The sequence below is a fragment of the Lonchura striata genome, chromosome 28 (genome assembly GCF_050655825.1).
Source record: "Lonchura striata isolate lonStrDom1 chromosome 28, ASM5065582v1, whole genome shotgun sequence".
Lineage (NCBI taxonomy): Eukaryota > Metazoa > Chordata > Aves > Passeriformes > Estrildidae > Lonchura > Lonchura striata.
Window position 1 is genome coordinate 5920396 of NC_140730.1, and position 26763 is coordinate 5947158.

The following is a 26763-nucleotide window of genomic DNA, read 5'->3' on the forward strand; positions in this document are numbered from 1 at the left end:
GCCCTCCGTCCTCCCCCTCCGTGCGGCCCCGCCCGCCGCCCGCCGCCCTCTCCCCGCCCCGCCGCCGCCTCCGCCGCTCCCCCGCGCCCGGCCGGCGGCGGCGCCCGCCCCATGCGCCGCTGCTGCCCGGCGCTCTGCATCCGCACCGCCATCGACGCCACCGCCGCCTCCGCCGACATCTCCGCGGCCCTCGTCCCCGTCCCGCCCGCCGCCGTGTCCCGCCCGCCGCTGCTGGTGCTGGTGCTGCTGCAGCGCCGCCCCGCGCCGCCCGCCCCCGCGGCCCCGCCGCACAAGATGGCGGCCGGAGGGAGCGGCGGCCCCGGCGGCCTCTCCTCCTCCTGCCCGCAGCCGCCGCCGCCCCCGCCGGGCAACGGGGCCGCGGCCGCCGCCTGCACCAACGGCGCGCCCGCCTCGCCGCCCGGCCTCACCTACAACCAGAGCGGCGCCGCCAACCCGCCGGCGGCCGGCGGCGGCGCGGGGGGCCCGGCGGCGGCGGGGGCGGCGGGGGCAGCCGGCGGGGCGGGCGGTCCCGGCGGGGCGCTGCAGCGGGAGCCGGTGTACAACTGGCAGGCGACGAAGCCGACGGTGCAGGAGCGGTTCGCGTTCCTCTTCAACAACGAGGTGCTCAGCGACGTGCACTTCCTGGTGGGGAAGGGCCGCGGCTCCCAGCGCATCCCGGCGCACAGGTGGGGCGGGGGGCGCGGGGGTCCCACGCGTGGGGAGCCGGGAATGCGGGAGGGATGAGGGGTGAGGGGTGTGGGGGCACCATCCCCATGGCCCTGCGGGGTGGCCGCGGCTCCTGGGCCTCGGGAGGGTCGGCTCGATGGGCCTGGGGGCTTCCCCTCATGGCTTCCCCTCATGGCCCCCACAGTGATAAAGGGAATCGCCCGTTTATTTCACAAAAGTGTCCCTCAGGCTTCTCTCCTCCTCCTCCTGTCAGGAATCACCCCTCAACCCCCAAATTGCCCTTCGAGGGTGGCTCGTCTTTCCCCCCACCTCCCTTACTCTCCCCCTGTTATTCCCTGAGGGAATTGCTCACAAATCCCCTCCGGGAATTGCATCCTTATCCCCCTCACTTCTCATCACAGATTGCTCTCCTCACCCCTCTATGTTGTTCCTCAGGGAATCACTACCGTATCCCCCAAAACTGCTTCTCAGTGATTGCTGCCTTTGCTCCCTCGTGTTTCTCCTCAGGGAACTGTCCCCTTATCCCCCAAAACTGCCCCTCAGGGATTGCTCCTCAGGGAATGTCTCCTTATTCTCAGAACTGCTCCTCAGGGATGGCCCTTCATCCTCTTCAGGGATGATCTCTTTACTCTCCATCGGGGATGGCCTGTCATCCCCAGTGTCCCTCAGAGATGGCCTGGGAGTGCTGTGGGCTCTCCTGCAGCCTCGGGTGGTGATGTGCCGTCGAGTGGGGTACAGGGGTGCAGGGTTTGGGCTGCTGCACCTCCCCTGTGAAGAGACAAAAGGGGATCACATACCTACACCCCACATTTTACCCCCTGCTCAGGGACACGTCCTGAGCGCAGGACCCCCACTGTGGTCAGTGCTGCCCCAGATGTCTCCCAGCCTCGGGGCAGTGTCATGTCTCTCCTCATGGTTACCAGCGCGGGATGCATCCAGGGTTTGGGTGAGAGTGTTTTTCCCAGAGGGATGGTGTGAGTGGGACAGGCGCAGCACGGAAAACCCCACATCCCTGGGTCTCGCTTGGAAATAACCCTTGGTTTGGTAGGAAGTAGAGCAGAGGAGGAATAGTCTCCCAGACTGCCTGATCCCTGCTGAGAGGGGTCACCAAAATATGTGAGAGCATTGGGGATGGAAATGAAGGAACAATGATTTGAGACCCCAAATTTCAGGTAGAGCACTTTAATTTTAAAATGGCCTTTATTGAATCTTTTCTGAAGCCCTGTTTTAGGGCTTAATCTTCCACCATGAAGAGCTGTGTTGAGAATGACAACTGGGCCTGGGTAACCCGTAGAGGTTAATGCGTAAGGCTGAGCTGCCATTTAAGAATTTGCAGCTCAGAGAAACTGAGAATCGTGGAGCTCGGAATCGCCTCCACCTGGATGATGCAGATCTGATGTGGCTGATTGACATTCAGCTGGTTTCTTCTTGGGAGAGCTCCAGTGAATCCATGTATGCCACCTTCTTCCTCCTACCCTGGGAAGGGCCTCCCAAGGAAGAGCTCAGAGATGGAACCGACTTTAATTGGGTGGGGGAGGTTCCTTGGTGTACCTGGAAGTGGTGCTTGGCAAAGGCAGCCTTGCTCCAAACAATTTCAAACTATTGCTTTTCTCCTAAGTTCTCACGTTACTGTAAGTTCCCCCTTCAGATTTCCCCCTTTTCTCTCACTTTTAGAACAAACCACAGTTGTTCTAGGCTGTTTTGAGTGTTTAGGGTGTCAGCTTTGCTCTCTTATAATTTGAAGCTTAATTAGTATTTGGGTGAGGTTGGTCCTATCCTGGGAACTAGGCTTGGTGGATGGGGATGGGTGATGTTCAGCCCAGAAATAAATGGAAAATAAATGAAGCTTTGAAAAAAAAAAAAAATGTCCCTGAAGTGAGCTGCTTCTTAATTGCTATGAAATTCATCTGGTGCTCTGGGTGGTAAAGATAGAATGGAGTGTGTCATGGTGTGACATCCCACCTAAGCATCCTAGAGATTTTAGTAAAACTTGTCCGTGTGGTGTTACAGTTGGGATGTCCTGGTGATTAATGAAGTACTGTGGTTATTTAAGAAATAAGAGAGCCTAAAATAAAACCACCCAGACCCCTTCTGTGCTCAGTTCTCCCACAGCAGCTCAACAGCAGAAGATCCTTTGTGTTGGAATTTAATTGCAAAACATCCATGGGTTCAGTTGAAGAGGTGCTGTTTTTCAGCAAACAGGGCAGGTGTTCGTGCTTTGTCAGATGTCTGAAATCATAAACTCACAGACTTATTAAGGTTGGAAAACACCTTTAAGATCATCAAATCCAATAATCAGTCCAGCACCACTACATTCACCACCAGACCATGTCCCCAAGTGCCACATCCACAGGTTTTTTCAGCACTTCCAGGGATGGTAACTCCACCACCACTCTAGGAGCCCATTCCAATGCTTTACAACTTTTTCTGTAAATAAATTTTCCCTAATATCCAATCTAAACCAGCCCTGGCACAATAGTGCACAGCTCCCAGGTAAGTATTTCTGCAGTCTGGTTAAATTGTGTAAATTTTTAGACCAGGCCAGGTACCAAGCATGGCTGCAGGAGGAGCATCTCCTAAATAGGGACAGCTCCTTGTGGTGCCTTGAGGAGTGGTCTGCAGCATCCTTCCTGTCATCCTCAATGTGACTTTATGGTGTGCTGGGAATGGCTTTGGCAGCAGACTGGGAAGCACAAATAATCCAAGAGATACAGTTTTATGGGAGCTGGAAGTGATGGTGTAGGTGATTCCTGGCCAGTCTTCTCCTGGATGGAGCCAAGGGAATGGGGAGAGTTTGTAGGTTGAGGTAATGAAGTGGTGTGTGTCCAGTGAGCACAGGTGATGTCCACAGTTGCTGGTGCCAGAAGAGGTTTCTGACAGAGCTGTAGGTTCAGGTGTGTTTCTGAATGCACCTGGCCTTAATGTGAAAGGGGAGGAGATTTATATTAGATATCATGAAGGAATTGTTCCTTCATGATATCTAATGAGGGGGGCAAGGCCGTGGCACATAATGCCCAGAGCAGCTGTGGCTGCTCCTGGATCCCTGGAAGTGTCCAAGGTCAGGTTGGAGGGGGCTTTGGAGCAGCCTGGGATAGCAGAGGGTGTCCCTGCCCATGGCAGGGGAGGAAATGAGATGGAATTTAAGGTCCCTTCCCACCCAAACCAATCTGGGACTCTGTGGCTCAGCACTTCGTATCAAGCCACAGAAACAGAGAAAAGACACCTCACAGAGCAGCTAAGAGCAAACATTAATTTTGTGTGTGAGAGCCCAGTTTGTAGATAAAAAGTGTGAATAGGTTTGACTGAAGGGTCACCTGTCCAAATATCTGCAGCCCTGAGAAGATCAGGTGTTTCCCACCTGGAGGAAACTCCAGACCTCTGTGGAAGCTCCTTGCCTAGCCTGAAGCAAGCCCTGTCTCTGAGCCTTCAGCTCATTCCCTCTTGCTGCTGAATCAACCATGAAAAAGATGGGATGGCCTTAATTTTTTTCAATGTCAAGGCTGGGCCGAGCAGCTGCCTCAAAGCTTCACGGCACCAGCATGGCCAAGGTCAACTCATTGATTAGACCCAGCAGTAAGAAGGAAGGGTTTTTTGTCTTTTTCCAGATCTGCTTCATTGAGCACAGTATAAATGGGATTAGAAATGTCTAAACCTCATCAGCAAGGAACTGCATGGGTGTCATAATTAAACTTGTTAATTGGCCAGAAAACAGGGCCTGAGAGTGAGCAGGGCAAGCATGTGAGGATGCAACCCTGTCTCTGCTCCAGCCTGGGAGATCTAGAGCTTGGGGACAGCCTGAATAAGATTTTGGCTGTTGTTTCCAGGAGTCTTTTCTCGGGCATATATTCACTCACAGTTCCTGCAGTGTCGTGTGCTGAGGTGTCCCATGGCTCCTGCTCCCATGCAGGGCTGCTCCTGCCTCCTGCTCCTTTCACCCAGGGTCTGCATCATGTGCAGCCAGCACACCAGCAGCAGCTTCTCATCACCTGCGGTGTCACCGAGCTCCAGCACGTCATGTGTTGATGTGTTCCTGTGCCAGCTCTTCTGGAATAGATATTTTAAGGTTTCTCTGCAGTGGTGCAGATGGAGGAGGGAGCTGTTCAGCAGCAGTGGGGTAGTTGTGGGCTTTGAGTGGTTTCTTTTGTTGTTACTGGTGTTACTGTAGTGCCTAGAAAGGGAGCAGCACTGGAGGGTGTGCAGATGAAACCAGGCGACAAGTTGTGGTGCCAAGGTGAACATGAAGCAGTGAAAGTTGTCATAGGAAACAAAATAGCAGAAGGAAAGACATTTGCTTGCAGGCCTTCAACAGCCTGTAGTCAGCTTTGGATCCTTTTGAAGACAAATTAACCTCAAGGAAGTTCCTGTGACTCTTACTGCTGACAGTCAGTTTACTTTGGCTCTTCCTAATGCAAAGGGAATGAGCAGAAATCAGGTGTCGCTTTCTTAATTCTTTAGTTCTGTTTCTGCTTATTTCTCTGCCTCCTTTCAATAGTCCACTCTGTTTTGGTCACAAAAGTGTTTTGAAATAACCCTCTGTTGGATTTTCCCATCTGAAACAAACCCCATTTCTTCCTCCTGCAGACCTGCACGGCTGGGAGAAGCTGGTGGATGGTGTAGGAGTGGTGGTGAACATCCCTGCTTTTCCTGGAGTGTCTTTAGAGCTGCTTTAGGCATTTGTTTTAGGAAGAGTGAGAAAACATTGGAGAGAGAGAGGGATTTTCTTATGTTAATTATGTTCTCTTAGTGTTTTAAGAGAACTTCAAATGTGGAGTCCTGTGTTTCTCTGGCACCTCCTGGGATCCTATTAGGGCTCAGCAGTTTACAAAATCTGACTGATTTGTCCCCAGCTGAAATGGAAGCAAACATTTGAGAGTTTTTTTAAATGAATGCCCTTTTCAAATAGCTTCAGAAAGCTCTTGCTCATTGAGGACCTATACTGTGCTGGCTGTGAGAATGAAAATTTGAGAGTGCAATTAATATATGTTAATTTTTAGTATCAGACAAAGCCAGCGATTGTTTTGCCACCATGGCTGCTTTTGGAGGAACAAGGATTTTTGTTTCATCTGGCAATTCTGGTATTGTGAGGAAGGTTTTTATTTGTTCTTGACATTTTTCTTGAGAATGGTTTGACAGAAATATGCATGTGTGTACTTTTTTGTAACCACTGTGGTTTGTCCCAAGCTCCCTGAGCCCATCAGGAACAATGAGCCGGCTCGTCAGCCAAACTCCATCACAGCAAATGAGCCTGGCACATTCATGGAGCTTCACTCCACTGTATCCCTGGGAAGCCTCCTCTGGATGGGAGGGGAGGGAAAAATGAGAAAATGAAAACATCATTTAAATGGAAATTTCCTACTTTTAAAAGGTCATTTCCTATTAAATGTGACTGAAATTCCCCCTTAGAGCTGGACTTTTCTTGGGCTGGAGGTTTCTGCCCCATGCCTGCTGTCTTGTATGGATTTCTGCCTGCAGTTCTTGCTGCTTCTCTGGAAGTGTGCATCAAACCACTGCAGCAAGAACCTGGAATATTCCAGCTTTTTCCTTTTCCTAGTTGGTAGAGAAGTGGTTGTAGTCATCTCCTGCAGCCTGGGTTGCTCTGCTTCCCCACACTGCTGAGCTGTGACCTTCAGTTTAACTTCAGGGAGCTGCATGGTGGCAGACCACAGGAATCCTTTATGGCAAAAGCTCACCTCTGCATTTTTGAACAAGAAAGTTTTCAAAATGGCTTTCTAAGTCCTGAGGCAGGTACAGCAGCTTAAATATATACAGGCCCCTCAACAGCCCAGGCCTGGGCTTCCTCCTAAAACAGGAGGGGATTCTCCTAAAACAGGAGGGGATCCTCCTAAAACAGGAGGGGATTCTCCTAAAACAGGAGGGGATTCTCCTAAAACAGGAGGGATCTTAGCAGCCCAGGCCTGGGCTTCCTCCTAAAACAAGAGGGATCTTAGCAGCCCAGGCCTGGGCTTCCTCCTAAAACAGGAGATACCTTTTGCAGGGGGAGATCATCTTGTTTGAATGGGTGTGCTGGGACATAATTTTTGGTCTCAAACCTGTTTTGTGCAAGTTCCTGCTTTCAGTCTCTTTAGAGCTGATAATGTCCTTTTCTGTGCCAGTATTACCATGTAAGCTCCCAGCAGTGCTGAGGCTTGTGTGCACCTCGCTGTGCTGGTTTGCTCTGAGGGAGGTTTGTTCTTCCCTCTGGGCTGAGCCCAGAGCAGGTTATCCACTCAGCAACATGGGGAGGACAGCTCCCATGCCAGGGCTTGGGGGTCTGCAGCTCCTGGTGCAGGTGCGGTTTGTGTTTTGGGAGTTTGCTATGCCATCACCAAAGATGTGTGCCTGCATCTGTGGAAGAGGATGGGTAGTGTGCAGTGACAGGTTTTCCATAAGTTTTTCCAGTAGGTGACTGTGGGGAGTTGCAGCCAAGACTTGGGCTCTGTTTACTGGAAGACCCTGAATCCTTAACTTTGCTGTTTCTTTGCTTCTCGACGTTGGGATGATACATAGGCTCCTACAGGGGTTTTACAAAGCATATATATTCTATTCCATAATTCCCAAAATCTGGCCTTTGGGGAACCATTACTGTGCTGTATGCCAGGACAGGGCTCAGAAGGAAGTTCCTTGCAGCTTTGGTGCTTTGCAGTTACGGAGCAGCAAGCCTGACCCTCCCTGCTCTTGCAAAACACTTTTGCTTTAACTCCACAAACGATTTGCTTTCCCTGAGGGTGGCTTTGGGGATTAGCAGCCAGCCTGGGATTTTTTTGGAATATAAATATGATTTAACATAAGGTTTTATTTGCATGTTTGTTTTTTTCCACGTTAGGTTCGTGCTGGCCGTGGGCAGTGCTGTCTTTGATGCAATGTTTAATGGTGGGATGGCCACAACCTCCACAGAGATTGAGCTGCCTGATGTGGAGCCTGCTGCCTTCCTAGCGCTGCTCAAGTAAGCTGCTTCTAAAGCACAGGATAACTGGGATGCACAGATTTAGTGTAGCAAAAAAATGTTTTTAATGAAAGCAGGGAAGTATTTGTAGAGCAGAGGTTGTTAACTTCCAAAACGAAATGCCTCTTTGAGATGTTCAACAGTATTTAAATGCTGGTGTTCAATTCCTGTTTTCTTGGGTAAAAGTCTACTGTAGCTACTGCATTTAAAAAATTATAATGTCTATATATATAAATATTGGCCATTGTGTTATAGCTTCTTAGCCACTAATTGGTTTGGTTTCAGCCAAATGCTGTTTGAGAGAAGAGGGGAAAAAATGATCTTTTGAAAGCTCTGTAAGTTACAAATACTTGTAGCTTGTTTAGGTCATGAGCAAGTTGTAACAGGTAAGCAGGGGTGTGTAATAAATGTCAGCCATTCCATGTGGTATCAGCCTTTGTGTGGTTTTTATTCCTCTTTTGGAGAGCTGGGTTTGAATTTACATTTCCAGTGTGTGTTGCAAATCTGTGTGCTGGAGGAGGAAGGGGCTGTAACATCCTATTCACCAATTCCTTTAAGCTCGGCTGGTGCTGTACAACATCCAGCAGCAGTCCTGAATGGATGCTGGAAAGTCATTGTCCTGTTCCTATAGGATTTCTGTAACCTACTTCCAGGGGTTTCCAGTCCTGTGCTCTTGACATCTTCCTCTCTCGTTTCCTACTGGGAGCAGTCACTATATATAGCTCTGGCACACTTTTTGATTTACCTTCAGAAAGTGCTTTGGTCGTGCCTGTGCTGTCTTGGAATATTTTTAAATTGATCTGGGCTAGAATGAAAGGCCAGAAATAATTGGGAGCCCCGAGCCCCTTCCCCTTTGGCTCGCTGTAAAGCAGACACCAGCACGTGGGGAATCCCTCTAATTGGTGTGTGCCTATCAGCCATGTAGATCTTTATGGAGTGCAGAGCTTGTAACTATCTTTAAATCTTTGTGAGGCCCAAATATCCAGGGAAATAGAGGCAAAAATCCTGATGCTTCCCTGCCAGTGCTGAGATTTCAGCACTTGATTAAACAGAGTGATTTCAGAAGAGAACCCATCATCTCAAAAGATAAAGTGGTGAGTTTAGGTGGATTTCAACAGAAATATTTACATTTTTTAAATGGAAGAAGTTGTTGGTTGATTACCTCAGTGCTTCTGAGCTATGCCCATGGTCCAGTGACATCTTGGCTGCTTAAATCTAGAAATGAATTTTTAAATTGCTTTTAAAATGCTCAGAGCTTAAATGTGCCAGAGGAAGTTTGGGTGCTGCTTTACAGGAGAAAGCTGACCAAGTATGTGCTATGAGTTCCTAGAGTAAAACCAGTCCCTACAAACACTGCTCTAGAATGGCAGCTGATCCTTACATATGTCTCTGGAATTCGTCCAAGCCATGATCTAATGCTATAGGATCAGGAGCTTATCCAGGGACAAACATCCTGAATGTTCTGCAGAAGGTCCAGTCTGGATGCTGGATTGTGATGGAGTTTGGGCTAGTAAATTGTGTAAGAGATTATTTTTCGTTATTATTATGTTAACCCAAATATGAGAACATGTCTGATTGTCTGGGTTTACAGTTTAAATGTTCTTTTAAATTGGTACTGGGTTTTTTCACAGTTTGAACCTCTCATGTTGTCTCTCTTAGCAAACACTGGACTGTGGTAAACAGAAATAGTGACACAGTCACTAAGTAAACAAATAATTGGTTTTAGAGCCACTGTGTTCTTTTAATCTTGGAATAGAAAGGATTTCTCAGTGCAAATGGGGCTGGGAAGGGATGAGTGCAAAATACATTGATTAACCTGTGGCATGATGCTGCTATTGACAAATGCCCTGAGGCAGCACAAAAGCCTGCTTTCAGCAGTGAGAGCGCTTCCCTGCCTGTGGATCACACTGCTGATGCTTCCCTGAATGGCAGCCTGGTCTTCTCTAGCTGGAGGAGCAGGAGCTCCTCTGCTGCAGATGGGAATGCTGCCTGGCATCCCTCTGGAAGAGCCCTGCTGCTGCATGAAGCTTCCAGGAATAGCAGCCACACAACCTGCTGCTGTGTCCCCTTCAGAGAAATGCAGAGCAAAAAATTGCTGGAGCTTCCAAAGTATCCCAGGAATAGGAATGCCAAGCACAGTTAACACAATACTACATCTCTGTACTTTGTGTCTTTGAGATCCTGACTGGCAAATGCTGCACTGGTTAAAGGAGACACAGTAAAAAAATACTGCATGAGCTGTTCAGCTGGAGAAGAAAAGGCTCTGGGAAGAGCCTAGAGCCCCTTCCAGGGCCTAGGGGGGCTCCAGGAGAGCTGGAGAGGGACTGGGGACAAGGCCTGGAGGGACAGGACACAGGGAATGGCTCCCACTGCCAGAGGGCAGGGCTGGATGGGAGATTGGGCAGGAATTGTTCCTGGCAGGGTGGGCAGGCCCTGGCACAGGGTGCCCAGAGCAGCTGTGGCTGCCCTGGATCCCTAGCAGTGCCCAAGGCCAGGCTGGATGGGGAATGGAGTGTGTGGAAGGTGGAAGGTGTCCCTGCCATGGCAGGGGCTGGAACCAGACAGTCATTAAGGTCCCTTCCAATCCAAACCATTCTGGGATCCTGTGAGAAGGACTAACACCAGCACATCACTAGTTTTACTGAGCTCAGCCTCTCAGTTCCTGCTGTCTCTGGTCAGTGAGTTCAGGTATTAGGGAGTTCAGTTAGGTTTCCTTTGTTTTTTCAGATCATGAAAGTGCTTCCTTGTTTTGGCCTCACAGTGAAGGCTGGTGCTTTGCTGCAGAATGGCAGTCCTTATTTTTCACTGCAGTTAACTCTTGCTTTATGCTGAAGTTACATTGTGAGCTGTACTTAAAGATCTGTGTCATGAAATGAAACAGTTCAATCTATAAAGTGATGAGAAATGGGAGTGTGGGAAAAGCATCTCATGTGCAGTGGATGGGTATGTCTGAATGCTTCCCAGCACTTCTGAATTAGTAGCATAAAATAGAGTTTCTCTTCTGAGGCAGGCAAGCAAGATTGAATCTTTATCCTTGTTTATTCTAATTGCACAGCCAAAAATATGAATTTTAAGGGGTGCTGTTAGCCAGAGACTGTTTTAACCTGGCATAAGTGGTAGGCTAAGGGCTCACTGGTGGTGGGATGCACCAGTGGAAATCCCAGCTGTTAAAGCTATACTGTAAAATGTCTGTTAAAAAAAAAAAATCTTGCTAAACCAGAGTCGGTGGAAAGGATGTGACAACCCTTCTATCTCTCCAGTAGAGGAAATGGACCAGGATGATGGGCAGAGGCACAAACGTTTTCTATGAATTGAAGTGGTTTTACCCTGTTATCTTAATTCACCACAGCAATGTTTGTTTGCATGTTTTCAGATTTCTTTACTCAGACGAAGTTCAGATTGGACCAGAGACTGTTATGACAACACTTTACACAGCTAAGAAATATGCAGTTCCAGCCCTTGAAGCTCATTGTGTGGAGTTTCTTAAAAAAAACCTCAGAGCAGACAATGCATTCATGCTATTAACTCAGGTGAGTTTCTGATCATCTGCCTTCAGCAAGGTCCAGCAGAGTCAGAAAATGGGAATTTTCTGGGTGTTCCAGAATTGATCATCCAAAGTGGAGCAGTTCTGGGTTGTTTTGAATTCTTCCTCACAGGAGTCCAGCACTGCTGAGCAGGTTCTTACAAAGAACAATATACAGCAAACATTGCTGCTGTTTCAGATCTTTCTGTTTCACTGTGGCAGGTGGTTCCTTCCAGAGTGTGAGCTGGGAATGGAGTTAACAGGGTGGAAAGATTTCATCTGCCAAGAAGAAAAGTGGAATTAGAGGATTTCCGTGTGTTACAGAATCAGGACTGGTAATGCTGAGCTTTCTCTCAGTGCTGTGTCTAGCTGCTCAGCCATTCCTTGAAGGACTTTCGTGCAATACTTTTCCTGAAGTGGGGATTAAAGAAAACCTTTTCATGAGTGTTTTGGTATATTTTCATAGGAGAGGAGCAAGGTGGTCTCTTCCTCAGCCTGTTCTAGCTCCACCTCCTGCACTGAAGGCTCACAGACACAGAATGTCAGAGCAGCTGTTCCTTGGCCCTGGGTCTGATCCAGTCTCAGGGTTGGGCTTCTCCACCTTCCACTTGACTCTTGAAGCAGCAAAGTAGGAGATAGTGTTTACAACTTCTGCTTAGTTTGGAAAAGATCAGACTTTGTGTCCAGGTTGATTAAATGAGCATCACGCATCCCTGTTTCCCAGCCCTGTCTTCTCTCTCTGGTCCCTGTCACTCTCAGACAGCTGGTGCCATATTGGTGACATCCACAGTTCTGTCACCTGTGTGGTGGAGTCTGGCACTGCCAGGAACACCCTGTTCTGGGTGCTATAGGAATAAGAAACACACAGGCTTTGAGTGTGAGTTTCTATCCTTTAGGGAATGGGCAGACTGGAGTGGCTCTGGAGGGCTATTTCTGATCAGCCAGCTCAGGAAAGCTGCTGTGATGCCTGATGTTAAGTAGAGCTTGCAGAGGAGTTTCCCAGCTGCACTGAGTTGGGAACCAGCACACTGAGGTGGCCTGGCTCTGAGGGATTGCCCGTCTCACCCAGCATTCCTGTCTGCTGGACTTTTCCCCTCGTCAGGAGTACAGGTGTCTCTCAGGCTCTGGCTGTAGGTACCATGTGGGTGGTAGTGGCTACACCAGCAGTTGTGCAGATACTGAAGCAGTGCTGGCCTGAAGCACTCACTGCTGAGCTCTTTGCTCAGGATTAGGCTGTGATTATTTTTTAGTTTAAATATTTGGGTCAGTTCTCAAAGTAGTTCCATGTCACACTGCTGTTTGTAGGCACTTGTCACTGCTTGGGTTCAGCTTCTGTTGCAACACTCCGTGGCCTTCTTCACACATCCTCTTTCACCTGGCCCTTTTTCCACTTGCCACGAACAGATGAGGCAGCCCCTGAGAAGGGGGGATCCACACTGCACTTCCCAGAGGCAGATTCAGGACTTGAAGGCTCTTGATTGGGCGATGGCAGCCATATCTCTGCTCCCATCTGATGCTTGGTGGGACAATTGCAGCTCCTTGGCTGCAGCTTTCCTGTTCTTTGAGTTCAGCAGTTGCAATCTGAAAGATCAGGAGCTGGGAACAGATCTTTCCCATAGATGAAGTTTTGGGGAGGCATCTAAGGCTAGCCATTGCTTCATGGTAGGTTAGAGGTGTTAGCTTTTGGTGGTATTCGTTATGCAGAGACTTTTTGTGGCTTCCTGTGTCTCTGCACTTGAGTTTGTAGCTTTGGCAAGGGAATATTTAGGTTTATGGTGACTTCCTTACAGGTCACAAAGGTCCTTCTGTGGCAAAGGAGGAATGTATCCTTGTGTTTTGGGTGCCAAAACCAAAATATTGCTTGGCACTCTATCAGTGGCACTGAGGCAGGTGAAATGCCACATGGGGAAAGGCTTTCCTGATGTCCTGCAGTACGCGCCTTGCGGGGCGGCTGCGGCGGGGGCACGACTGTTCCCTGCGAGCTCTGCAATCCCAGCTATCAGCAGGGACAGACAGCGATGGCACGGGGCTTGGCGTGGGACAAGATGGATTTATTCCTGGGCTCCGACAAGATTTGGGCGGGGGTGAAGAGAAGTTTTTATACAGGAGTAAGGGGTGTAGGAAAGTGAACCAGTGAGGATACGGTAAGAGAGGAGTATAAGGTGGGGAAAATAGCAAATAGCTCATGAGCCTATCAGGGAAAACAGGGCAGGGGAATAATACACAGTAACAAATGGGGTGTTGAGGGCAACAAGACAGACACAGAACTCTCTGGAGTGTGGCCTTCAGGAGAAGGCAAGGTGACCTGGTTGCAAGGAGCAGCACAGCAGCCTGGTCTCGCTCAGGCCACTAACGCACACTGACACTAATGTGGACGGTCAAATGGCCTTTATTATTTTATCTCATGGGTTTAAATAGTCTCGGGGGAATTTGCTATGTCAGGGGGGGTTAGTAGGGTCTCTAGGGTTAGTGAAGAATAGAAAACTACTGAGTTAGGTGTAGTTACATGCTCTGAGAGTAATAATGTGTTGCAAGGTGAAGGGAGAAGGGTCTCGTTTTCCGTCACATCCCGAAATCTTCCGTTCGCCTGTCCCTATCTACTACACTGGAGAAAGGGCTAGGGATAGGGAGGATTGACAACTTGGAAGGGAGGAGCTTAGGGAACGGCTTGGGAAAATTAGCAACTGGAAAAGGGAGGGGATTAGGGAGGAGAGCAGGGGGCAAACGTGGATTCAAAGCAAAACACACCACAACACTGATGCCTTTTGTTTGTGGCTTGTTTATTCTGTGCAATCATCAGTGATGATTCTCATCTAGTTTTACATTCACTATTTTTCTGTATCAAGTCTGAAATGTTTGAGGTAGGTCTTGCTTGAGAAACGTGCCTGATCATGATGGCTGGCTGCACCTCACTGAAAGTATCTCTTCTCACAACCCTCTTGTTTCTGGTCCTGCAGTGTGAAAACCTACCTGTTTTCTGCTTTCACTGCATCAAACCATCAACCTCTTCAGTAAGGAGACCTGAGATGTATCTTGTACAAGACATTGCCCAATAGTCTTAAGATCATGAACCTGAGATCCCAGGTAGAGCCCCAAACCTCCTTTTGTGTGTGTTGCCCAATCTGCTGGTCCAGCAGCTGTGTCACTGTCTTGTCTCAAGCAACTGCTGATCAGTGGCAGAAATATCAGAGGCAAACAGCTTTCCTAATTGATTGTGCCTCGTAGTGAGCCGTGATCCTCTTTCCTGCCAGACATGCATCCAAGTGTCACTTTGATCAGCAAGGAAATAAAGCTTGCCTGGAGCTGCTCTGCGAGCATAACCGAAGTCCTCACGTGTCCAAAGAGCCACTACAGTAGTAAAGTCTGAGTTAGTCACAGCTCTTGATGCCAAGAGTGTAAAGGCGCTGGCAGCCCTCCAGCCCCTGGAGCAGGTGACAACTGCTGAAGTTTCCCTGGGCCCTGAGAAATTGTTGTTTCAGCTTCCTGCACTTGAGGTTTCAGCACAAAGATTGGCCTTGCTGAGCTCTGCATGCCACAAGCAGGGGTGAAGCAGAAGATGCTGGAAGGCACCTCCTGAGTGATGGAATTCCCAGCCCAAAACATGAGTTTTAAACCTTACCTGTGGCAGCGAGTTCTAGTCTGGTGTATTCTTGTTAGGTGTGATGTCAAGGCAGTTCCTTCCTAAACAACAAAACCAAAGCACTGAAGTAAAGAGGTCATTTAGTGGTTTTTTTTGTGTCTTCCACCCATTTCTGCTTATGCTTGACACAGGGCTGCTAATATGTGGCAGTCCAGGGTGATCTGAAGTGGCAGCAAAATTGTTACAAAACTTCACTTAAGTTGGGATGAGAAATTCTGAGCAGCTCTTCAGGCTGTGTAAGGCTTTGCTTGGAATAGTAACCTATTTTGGGACAAATTATTTTAAGGTAACTGGATTAGAGTAGCTGTTTCTGTGCAAAACATGGAAATGCACTAAGCAGGCTGTGTACCCTGTAGGGCTCCCCAGGACACACAGGCACTGCTGCTACAGCTTTTTCTTGCTAATGCACAAGATCAGTGTGGCTGTTCTTAGAGTATAAGCTGCCTCTGCATTATTCCTAGAGCAAGCAGGCCTGGAGTCACTGGGCAAAGCTTTCTTGTAAATAGAAAAATGATGTAAAAATTGCCTGTGCTCAGCTGACAGGGTCAGTGTGGTGCTGGAAAGCACGATTGGTGCCTGCACCCAGGCTGTGTTAAAACAAAGACGTGCCTGAAGACATGCACAGCTGAACCAGGGCTGCTGCCAAACACAGAATTCTCTAGTGTTTGCCTTGTCATGCTTAACTGCTTGTGAAAGGCCCAGTGGATTCCTGGTGCAGTCAGGCATGGTATTGCTAATGAAGATGGGCTGTGGGAGGGGACGGGGGGGGGGGTTCTTAGTGTAAACTTTAAAATACCTTTTCTGTTAATGATGCTTTTTCCTGCCTAGGCCCGGCTGTTTGATGAGCCCCAGCTGGCCAGCCTGTGCCTGGAGAACATAGACAAGAACACCTCAGATGCCCTCAATGCAGAGGGGTTTACAGACATTGACCTGGGTAAGCTCTTTTCCACCCCTCCCTCTCTCTCCCTGCTTTCATAACCAGCTTGTCTCCAAAGTTGTTACAGGTTAATAATGCTTGGCTGTTCTGGAGCAATCAGTTGAATAGTCTCTGGCACAAAGTGGCTGGAGACAGGGAATTTGCCAAAGAGTTTGCTGCCTGGCCTGCAGAAATACCCTGGAATCTGCTTACTTTGGTGCAACTTGAGTTTTCTGGGCATGACACAAAGCCTGCTTCCTGTGTTGATGTTGGCAGGTTTTGGGTGGGTGTAAACTTGCCTTTTTTTGTAGAGTTGGCTTTCTTCCCCAAGTCTTTGTCAGGTTTTGGAGTTAAAAAGGTGTTGTGTTTTTGGAAGCAAGGACTGGCTATTTTAATTACCGTCTGCAGTTTCCAAACTTGCTGGGCACAGTTAATGACCATTAAAATTCAGGCTTTAACCTTCTTCTAATGAGATGGGCTGTGGAGGTAAGGCACAGGTCACCTTCTGGCTTTCATACTGCTTGTTTCATCCAAATTTGACGTCAAGCAAGTTGCAATTCATCCTCCTGCACTTGCATTAACATGCCAATTAAACGGGCTCTGTTTACTGCTCCAGTGAGTTCCTTGCTGATGGAATATGCAGATAAATCTTCCTCAGAGGCTGCAGGCAGCACTTTTGGGAGATGCTGTTGGTTCAGCCGCTTCCTCTTGTACCTTGGCTGTGCGTGGGGTACTCCTGGCGAGGTGACAGGGGCTGATTTGGGGTTCAGAGGCTGAAGCTGTGCTGTTGTCCTGCCCTGCAGACACCCTGGTGGCAGTGCTGGAGAGGGACACCCTGGGGATCCGGGAGGTTCGCCTGTTCAATGCCGTGGTGCGCTGGTCGGAGGCCGAGTGTCAGCGGCAGCAGCTCCAGGTGATTCCAGAGAACAAGCGGAAGGTTCTGGGCAAAGCTCTCTCCCTTATCCGCTTCCCACTGATGACTATTGAGGAGTTTGCAGCAGGTAACTCAACAAAGGTGTTTCTGGCAATCCTGGTCTTTGCTTTCCCTCAGCTGCACAGAGTCAAGTCACGCGGAAGAGGATTTTCTCTGTGTATCCTGTAGTGATTTAAATATGAGATTCTCCCCACATTCTTCCCCGTTTTCCCTCATTCTCTCCCTAAAAGGCTGGAAAGGGGACATTTCATAAGGGCCTGGAGTGACAGCACTCTGCCCTGAAGGAGGGCAGAGTTAGACTGGATATCAGAAGGAAATTCTGTAGTATTACGGTGTGAGGCCCTGGCACAGATTGTCCAGAGCAGCTGTGGCTGCCCCATCCATGGAAGTGTCCAAGGCCAGGCTGGACAGGGCTTGGAGTACTCTTAGATAGTGGAAGGTGTCCCTGCCCATGGCAAGGGGTGGCACTGGATGAGCTTTAAAGTCCCTTCCAGCATTCTTCTGTGATTCTATGATTACAAAATCTATTGTCCGAATGCCATTTTCATCCATGCCCATTCACTCATTTTAAAGCCTGTGGTGCTCCTGTGGGAAGAGCAGGGGGATCACAGCTGTGCTTGCTCTCACAGCATGGTTGGATGGTTACTGTCCCATTCAACTGAGAGGAAAGATCCAAACTGGGGTTCACCTGCTCCCCTTCCCAGCCATCCCGACTGTTTAAACTACACAAAGCCAATGGAGTGCAAATAATTGATGTTGATCATAGCCTGTTCCCAAAGGGAAATGGGGATGTTTCTCCCCATCCTCTGCCTGTGGTGGTGTTGGCCCTGTCTTGCCAGCGCTGTTCAGAGCAGAGCCCCATATCTGAAAAACTTTGAAAATGTTCTTTGAGCTGTAGGCTTGGTGTTGTTTAGTCTGTGTTTCAAAGTATTTTTCAAGTTTACATCAAGATCTTGATCCACAGAGATGTCTAACTCATTTCACAGCTTGGACTATAGATTGCCTTGTTTTCTTTTCATTGCTTTTGTCTTTCACTTCATCATCTGGGGATTCCCCAGGGATTGGAAGCTGGCAATTGGCTTTAATAGTTTTCATGCTAAAAAGACACAGTGGAGCCATTTTCCAGGCTGTAACTTGTTTCAGGCTGCAGTGCTGTGTACACAGGAGCAAACAGGAGCACTGACCCCTTCCTTTGCAGGTCACTTCTCAGGACAGCACTGGCATCAGCTGGTCAGTCCTGCATGTCCCTGTTCCCACGTGAGGAGGGCTGTTAGTAAGGAGAAAATCTGTGCCTCAGATTTAGTCCCCACTCTCTGCTTGACCTGTCACAGCTGTGATGTGGCCTTGGGGAATGTGGATTTCTTCAGAGGGAGCTTGCTCAGTGAAGCAGAGATCTTTGCATCTTTCTGCAGATCCCATTTCTTTCAGTCCTTCCTTACGACCTTGTATCATTCTCTCACTGGAAGGAAAGTGTTCATTTTGCAAGTTTGGGTTGCAGGCTTTGAGCTGGGAGTGCCAGTGCCCTTCCCCATGTTGTCTGTCACAAACTGCCTGTCCTACTCGGACCTTTGTGCTTTAAGATAAATTATCCAGTTTTCTTAAGTTTTCTCCATCCACTTTAACCTAAAAGATGAACAAAAGTCCCAAACCTGGGGGACTGCAATGATCAGCTGTTCCTTAAACAAGGAATTAACTTGGAATTCCTTCATCTTTGTCCTTTTTCTGAGTGACTCTGATTTCTGTGATCACAGTAGGACAGAGGAGTGCAACCTTTCCCCTCCACACCCCTCTCTCCCAAAAGCCAAGAAAAGAGGGAATTTTACAGCAGTGGTTTCACCAGTTTATTGTATAATCTGGTATCAAATGAGGGGTTTTGCATGAAGATGTTTTAACTGGCAAATGTGTCCCTCCCTCCCCTTAGAGCAGGTAATTTGAAACATTGCAGAATTGAGTTGCAACAACACAGGATAAGTTCAGACACATCAAGGAGGCTGATTTTTTGCTGAACAAAGTATCCAATGCTCATTTACCTTTGAGGAGTCGACTTCCTTGAATTCTTGAGTCTCTCCCATCTGCATCATTGGACCAGGTTATGTCTGGGTAATATCATGCTGAATTTAACCAGCTATAAGTAGATTTGGACTTGCAAGTAGCTGGGCATTTGCTCCCCACATTAAAGAGCATTTAACTGCTGTTGTTTCACCAGTACTCAGTGGTCTTGTTTCTGTTCAAAGCCTTGTGCAAACAGCTGTAGAGAAGCTTTTGAGTGTTAGGCTAACAGACTAATTTTATGCAATTTCACTTTTGAAAGTATTTCAAGTAGTTTGCAAAGACAGAGTTCAGCATCAGTGAGTTGGCTGCCCAGAGCAGCTGTGGCTGCCCCTGGATCCCTGGCAGTGCCCAAGGCCAGGTTAGACAGGGCTTGGAGCAGCCTGGGACAGTGGAAGGTGTCCCTGCCATGGCAGGGCTGGCACTGGATGAGCTTTAAGGTCTCTTCCAACTCAAACCAGTCTGTGATTCTGTGATCACTCTGGAAAAAATGTCTTGTTACTGGAGAAGAGATGAGAACGTGCTCCAGCTCTTGCTAAAATCATTAGCATTTTTTCCAAGGTTCTACAATAAAGGTATTAAAATGCAAGATGTGCATTAAATATCTGAAGGAATGAGCTGAACCACCTTTGCCTTGAGTAAAAATACTCTTCAACTTTTTGAGTTGATGGTAACTGTGTGACAGTCCTTCTCCTTTCTTCTCATGGTCTTCCATTGTCTGAACAACCAGTGTGGATGTATGGAAATCCCTGTCTCTTACCCATGTTACCATTTCCAGAAGGAGTGGGGCAAGGATCAGCTTGCATGCTTTTGGATTTTTTTGTAGGCCAGTGCATTTGGGCTCCACAGAGCTGGGCAGTTAATCACAGTTCCATGATCCATGGAGGCTCTGCAGCCCAGGACTGCCCTGTGGATAAAGGGCAGCACCTTTGTCTGGGATTTAATATCCTGATGCACCACTGGGATCCCATCTGTGATGGGGGTTTAGCCTGGTGCCAGCGGCAAGTCAGGCTTGTTTCCCCATGAAAATCCCAGAGGGATTCCTTCTGCTTATGCAGTTCTGAGGCCCAAAAGATCAGAAGGATCCAAAGCTGTTGGAGAGTGTCCCAAGGAGGGACACGGAGCTGGGGAAGGTCTGAGGAGCGGCTGAGGGCGCTTGGCTCGTTCAGCTGGAGCACAGGAGATGAGGGGAGGCTCCTCGGGGCTGCAGCTCCTCCCGAGGGGAGGCAGAGGGGCAGGGGCTGAGCTCTGCTCTGGGACAGCTCCTGGAGCCCAGCGAGGGCTGGAGCTGTGCCAGGCCTTGGCATGGAGCTCAGGGAAAGGTTCTTCCCCCCGAGGGTGCTGGCACTGCCCAGGCTCCCCAGGGAATGGTCCCGGCCCCGAGGCTGCCAGAGCTGCAGGAGCGTTTGGACAGCGCTCTCAGGGCTGGGCAGGGTGGGGCTGTTGGGGGGTCTGGGCAGGGACAGGGCTGGGCTGATGATCCCTGGGGGTCCCTCCCAGCTCAGGATATTCCAGGACTCTGTGGTTCCCTAAGGCTGACGGCATTGCCACTTCCCTCCCCTCTGCAGGGCCTGCCCAGTCTGGGATCCTGACGGACCGGGAGGTGGTGAGCCTGTTCCTGCACTTCACGGTGAACCCGAAGCCGCGGGTGGAGTTCATCGACCGGCCCCGGTGCTGCCTGCGGGGCAAGGAGTGCAGCATCAGCCGCTTCCAGCAGGTGGAGAGCCGCTGGGGGTACAGTGGGACGAGTGACAGGATCAGGTCAGCTCTCGCGCCCATTCCCACCCCTGGACTCGTGTTGCTGAGCCTCCCACTGCTCTAGCTCTGAACACGCGAGGTTCTGTGCTAGACCCCGACTTCCCACCGTGTCACCCCAAAGGGAAGGTGTTTTGCTGGGCAGAACCATCCCCTGATGCACTGACCTGCATGTTGCTGCCACTTTGCATCTCTGTTGGCCAAGGTTTCCAGGAAATGCAGCTCCCAGCACAGGCCTCTGGAAAGGGAGGGAAATAACCCCCCAAAGGCTTCCTGCAGCTTAGAGGCACATAAATGAGTTGTCACCAGTTGTTCCCCTGCCATGCTTTGTGGGGGACAGGTAACCAGTGCTCCGTCAGGTTGGTTCCCTGCTCCAGGTGTCAGTGTGGCTTGTTGAAGCCCCTTAACCTCTCCTGTTGGAGAGAGGGATTGGGGTAAAGTTCTGCTGACACCCAGTTCAGACCTGAGCTTGTGGCCAGCCAGCAGAGCCCAGTTACAGTGACAGAGACTGGCAGGTGTGGCTGGAAAATGGTGCTTTGCAAGGTTTGTGTTCCCAAGGCAGAGCAAGACAGGAGGGAATCAGGAAATCTTGGGGTTCTTTCCTGCTTTGTGTTTATCTTGGGTGGAAGGGGACTCGCAGCAATGAAGCTCTTCACAAATTTTAAGATGGTTCTGTTGCACTGGAGATGTTGGTGAGATCCTCTGGTCCATTTACCCCTGGCAGTGGGAACTGCTGCCAGCTGCAAACACTTCCTGCTCCTACCTCTAACATTCACAGACCTTTTGGAGTTTGGGTTTGACTTGAGGTTCAGCCTCTGCAGCATCAGGGTCGGTTCCAACCCTGAATATTCCATGCTGGCTGCAGAGTTGAGGCTTCCAGCCTGCCCCAGGTATTTGTTCTGGAAACACTACAGGGCTAAAAGAGCTGGTGGATGGATGCAGAAATGCTGCTGGCAGCTTGGCAGGCACTGAAGCTTCTCCTGCCTGAGAAGGTGGAGCTGTAATGGGGTAAATACCCTTCCCCTTCTTCCTTAGCAGCAGGAATTCCTGCACTTAGGAGTGACAGAATCCTTATGTCTGCTCTTGGTAAATTTGGAATGCAGCAAATACCCAGCAGCACATGAACAATTGCCCAGGGCTCAGCAGTGAAGTACCCAGTGGTGTTTGCTGGGTTAACACTGTGACATGGGCACTGTTCCACACTCCCAGGCTGCCCCGCCTGGGCCTGGCGGGCATTTGGGGGTGCTGATGTTTTGCCACAACTTGGAAACACTTCCTGACCCTGGACCCTGAAATTTGGGGATGGGATTGTGCAGCTTTGTGTTTCACACAAGCCCACTGGACCAATCAGAGGTGTGAGTGTGCAGCTGATGGTTTCTGTGCAGGGTTTCACCTCTTAGTAAGGGCTACACTTAAGTCTGTGTAGATTTGATTAAATCAGAGATGTAAAATCAGCACAAGTGGAGATATTTGTGTATCAGCTTTGTACTGGAGCAATACAGGAGTGTCAGGTTTGGACTGACTTTCCTGCTCTGTTCCTGCAGGTTCTCAGTAAACAAAAGGATATTTGTGGTTGGGTTTGGATTATACGGATCCATACACGGGCCAACAGATTACCAAGTGAATATACAGGTAATTCTCTCTGCTACCTTAAAAATCCTGGCTGTTTTAGGGGCTGACAAACACGTTTTAGTGAATCTGTAACAAAACCTGAGGTTCAGAGGGACTGTGTGTGTCCCTGGGCAGGGGGGCTGGCAGATGTAGCAAGGGCCAGATGGGACACTGGGGATCAGGAGGATTATTGCTCTTGATTTTGTCACATCACTGCAGCATCTCCCCAGGTCTGCTCCCAGCTTTGGGGCAGTTGGGAGGCAGTTTGGGAAGCAGCTGTGCATGAATTCCCACCCCAAGCAGGCTGGGAGAGGCTCAGTTGTCTCAGGTCCATCATGATCTTGTCCAAAGACCAGGTGGATCCCATGGATGCTGTGTGCCTGCTCTGGGTGCCCGTGTGCCACCCCAGTGTGGGTCACTGGAGAAGGACTGTCCCCAGGAGAGTCACTCCAGCACACAGGGCAGGTGTGCTGAGCACAGGCTGTCAGCATTTCTTCTTGATTGTCAGGGCTCATCCTGCTGCCCTGAGCTCCTGGGGGAGAAGGGTCTAAGCACAGAGTGGGCTTGCAGTGCTCTGCCAGCCTGGGGGTGAGGAGGAGGTGTTCTGGGCTGTGTGAGACCTGAGCCCACAGCTCTGTGGTGAGCTCAGAGGGGCCCAGAGCAGCTCTGGCTGCCCCAACCCTGAAAATTCAAGTCCAGAATGTGGCTTGAAGCAATCTGGGATAGTGGGTGGCAGGGGGTTGGAGATGGATGATCCTTAAATCCATCCCAACCCAAATGTGGGATTCTGTGGTTCTGTAGTCAGAGCATTGATGGGTGACAGGAGTAATGGACAGTGCAGGGCTGGTCAATCTGGGAGTGCCTGGGGCTCAGCCCAGCTCAGGGACACTCATGTGGGCAGGGCTGGCGGTGTCCAGATGAAAAGCTGACCCTTTCATGGATGGTCTGTGTTGCAGATCATCCACACAGACAGCAACACGGTCCTGGGGCAGAATGACACCGGCTTCAGCTGTGACGGATCGTCCAACACCTTCCGGGTCATGTTCAAGGAGCCTGTTGAGATTTTACCCAACGTCAACTACACAGCCTGTGCTACTCTAAAGGTACCACCCGGGGTGGGGTGAGGGCACCTGGGCCTTGCTCTGTGTCCTTCGAGGCCAGTGGTGCAATGTCCAAGGTCTCTGTGTGCCCTGCTGCTGCCATGAGCTCGTTCACCCCCAGCATTCAGAACTGGTTTTTGACTTGTCTCACAGCACTGAACAGGTGTTTCACTGGGGAGGGGATGGGGTGAGTTTTTTTACGTGTACAGCTGAACTGTGAGTCCTGCAGGTGTGTAATCCAGAGACTGCTGCCGTGGCCTCAAAAAGTTCATATCTAGCTGGTTAAATTAGTGTTAAGTTCTGCTAGAGATGGGATTGAGGTCAGAATACCTGAGGTGCAAATTGAGGAGGAAAAGGGAGGAGCTGACATCCCCACAGCTCTGAACCCACCAGAGAGCCTGGGCAGCAGCCGGATCCTGACCTGTTCTTGTCTTCCATGACCCCTGCAGGGTCCAGATTCCCACTATGGAACCAAAGGACTGCGCAAAGTGATCCATGAATCACCAACGACGGGAGCCAAAACCTGCTTTACGTTCTGTTACGCGGCTGGGAACAACAACGGCACCTCCGTGGAGGATGGACAAATCCCAGAGATCATCTTCTACACATAGTGCCACTGCCAGCCCGCCCTGGACTCGACTCTTCCCCGTCGCCTCCCAAACTAAATCTCTGGCTGAGTTTGACCACACCAATTGGAGCCACACTAGCCAAAGGTCACGGTGAAATCATTTCAAAGCTCATGTTCTGCCTTGTGCTAGTGCTGCTGCTGCTCTCAGGTGCCAGGCCAGCTGGTGTGCCAGTGCAGGCCAGCTGGTGTCCCAGTACCATTTGTAGGTTGTCTGTGGCTTGTTGTTTTTCACCTCCTGATTAACCCTATCTAACAGCGTGCGTTTTTTGGACTGTAATGAATGTAGATGCTTTTCCACCGGTCAGAAACAAGGTAACGAGTGGCTCTGGTTGTGGTTTCACTTGCCATGAGGAGATGGTCCTACAGACAGACTCGGTCAGGGCTGGGTGGCCTCTGCTCTGCTCCAGCTCAGCAGTCCAGGCCAGACTGCAGGGCTTGGCCAGCCTGTGCCCAGCACCTTCCCTCCCTCCCAGCAGCCTCAGCACACAGAGCCACCTTCAAGAGTCATGGAAAGTGGCCTTTTCCCTGAGGCTTTGCTGTTCCAGCACTACACAGGCTCAGAGACCTCAAAGCTGAGCTCCTCTGGAGGGACCGAGGCATTTTCCTGCTCTTCTCACCCGATCTGTGACAATCTTCACCTCGGGCAGTTGGTGGCAGCGAGGTGACCTCCCTGCAGAGTGGTCAGGGGCAGCAGCCTGGCGGGGCAGGTCCTGCTGCACTCTTGAGTCCCCGTGGTGCTGCTTCCACACCCCTGGCACGTCCCAAGTGCTGGTGATGCTCAGCTCACCCCTGGGCAGCCCCAGCTCTGTTGTTACTGCTCGTTATCCTTTGCAGGGTGCCAGGGTTTGTCAGTTGAAGCAGAAGGGCACCTGCCTTACCTGTTCCAGGGCATTCCTGCAGTTTCCATGCACGTTTCCATGTGTTTCCCTCTGTTCCTGTGCATTGCTGCCTCAGCCCTGCTGCCCTGATGGGATCAGGAAGAGAGGCTGGATGTGCACCTGCCTGTTACCTATAATGCAGCAGATGGACGAGGATTTACCAAATGGTTCAGGAAAATGTGGAATATTCTGCATGCTGGTGTGTGTTTGCACGCTGCCTGTTGGCCAGGCACAGGAGGGAGATCACAAACATCACCTGTTGAGCTGTGGAGCTCGGTGACCTTGAAGATACCCCTTGTTCTGGGCCAGCTGCTTTTTCCCGTGGCTGTCACAGAGGGTGGCTGCTCCTGAGCTGCCTGACCAGCCCCACCCTCACTGCCCACAAGTGAAGACCACGAGACTCTTCCTCCCCTCTTCTGCAGAGGAAGCTGGAGTTCAGCTCAGCCTGGCAGAAAGACTGGAGTCACCAGAGTCTGTGTGGGACTGGCTGGGGTGGTGCTGCCTCAGGGCCCCTTCTCTGATTCCTGCTCCAGCCACGGAGCCCTTGCCACTCTCTGGGCAGCTGCTGCCACTGGATTTCACTGCTAGAAGTTGAAACCTGGCTGTCCTTGGCTGGAGCTTCTCCTCCTCCTCCTCCCACTGCCCCAGCCAGGATCTTGGGGCTGTGCTGGCTGGAGTCTGCTCCTCAGCCATGCAGCAGCAGCCTGGGAGTGCCCTGCATCTCCTCACCAGTAGCTGTTGGAGATGCCCAGAGTGTGTTCCGTGCTCCAGGGAGATGGTGTGAGCTGTGTATTGTCAGCCTGCTTCCAGGTGGGATGGTTCTAATATGGCCAGTACTAAAAAAATAGAAAAAAATCCCAACCCTGGCTCCATGACCTGGTGACTGAACCCGACTCTGTGCAATGCAAATGCAAACGTTGTGAGATGGACTCACAGCCCAGCTCTGTGTCCGTCGGGCTGTCCGTGACTGTGCTTGCTCCTGTCACCACCCCTCTCCCGAAGGTGGTGGGAATGTCACTGCTGGCAGCCAGGCCCGGTGCTGGGGCTGCACCTTCCCCAGGGGCTCTGATCTGGGTTCTGCACCTCGGGGCGTCCACTACAGGTGGAAATAGTGGAATAATTGGAATTTGACAGAGGCAGAGCTGTGCACTTGGCTCTGAGAAGAGCAGGGCTGGGGCCCTGCCCAGCTGCAGGGGGAGCCTCCCGCTGGCTGTTCCCTGGAAGTTCTGTTCTCTTTATTATTTTGTTACGCAAATTCTCGTCCCAAATCCCACCCTCCTGCCCTCCCTGTGTGGGGCAGGTCTGGCAGCTTGTCCTGTCACAGAGGGAGAGGAGTCAAACTCTGAACTACACCCGAGCAACTTCTGTTCTTTGGCTTTTCTGCAGTTTGATGCAATTCTGGCTTTTGTAGATAGATGAATGTAATTCCTTGTTGGACATGCCTGTTCCCAGAAGTATGAGCCATTCTGTTGTACCACGTCACCTTCCGAGCAGAGCGGGCCCGGCCCGGCTCCTGTGCTATTTGATGAATGTATCCGATGCTCTCGTCCCGTGTTCACACTCTGCTTTTTGGCCAGCTTTGTGATTTGTAAATAGGAAAACAATAAAGACATTGAGGTTGTCTTTACGAAGTTTCTTTGTGACTGGAAGAGAATGATGGCCACTGGAATGGTGGAGGGGAAATCTGGGCCAAGCTGGCTCCTGGCCCATATCCCCAGGTGAGGGTGTGGGGTCCTCAGTGTCCCATCCATGGAGTGTGGGATGAGCCAGATCTCGGGAATCCTCAAGCCTGGCAATCACCACTGGGGAGTCCAGACCCTCAAGGTATGAGGTGGTGGTAGGAGGCCAGCAGGATGGCACAGGGTGGGCACACTCTGGTCTGGGTGCTGTCATTTTATGACTGAATTTCTTGAACTTGAATTGGAGATTTTTGACAATTAAATGCACGAAAAAGCTGCTTCAGCCTTGGCAGGTTCAGGCCTGGAGGGGAAAGCAGATCCTCTGGCCTGTGATCCCCAGCACGGAGAGGCTGTGGGAGCAGGGATGAGAGCTGGGCTCTGCTCCTGTGCCCAGCACAGCTCCCACGGGCACTCAGCTCT

General features: G+C 50.4%; 1 protein-coding gene across 1 annotated transcript; it reads left to right on the plus strand.

The window, feature by feature from the left end:
- The first annotated feature begins 96 nt into the window (after window positions 1-96).
- BTBD2 (BTB domain containing 2) lies at window positions 97-26291 on the plus strand. Its single transcript, XM_021528251.4, has 9 exons — window positions 97-686; window positions 7511-7630; window positions 11004-11160; window positions 15622-15727; window positions 16513-16710; window positions 20261-20453; window positions 21992-22079; window positions 23015-23161; window positions 23608-26291. Exons 1-9 carry the CDS (start codon window positions 112-114, stop codon window positions 23767-23769), a joined length of 1746 nt encoding a protein of 581 aa, XP_021383926.2. The 5' UTR covers window positions 97-111; the 3' UTR covers window positions 23770-26291.
- Window positions 26292-26763: the final 472 nt, after the last annotated feature.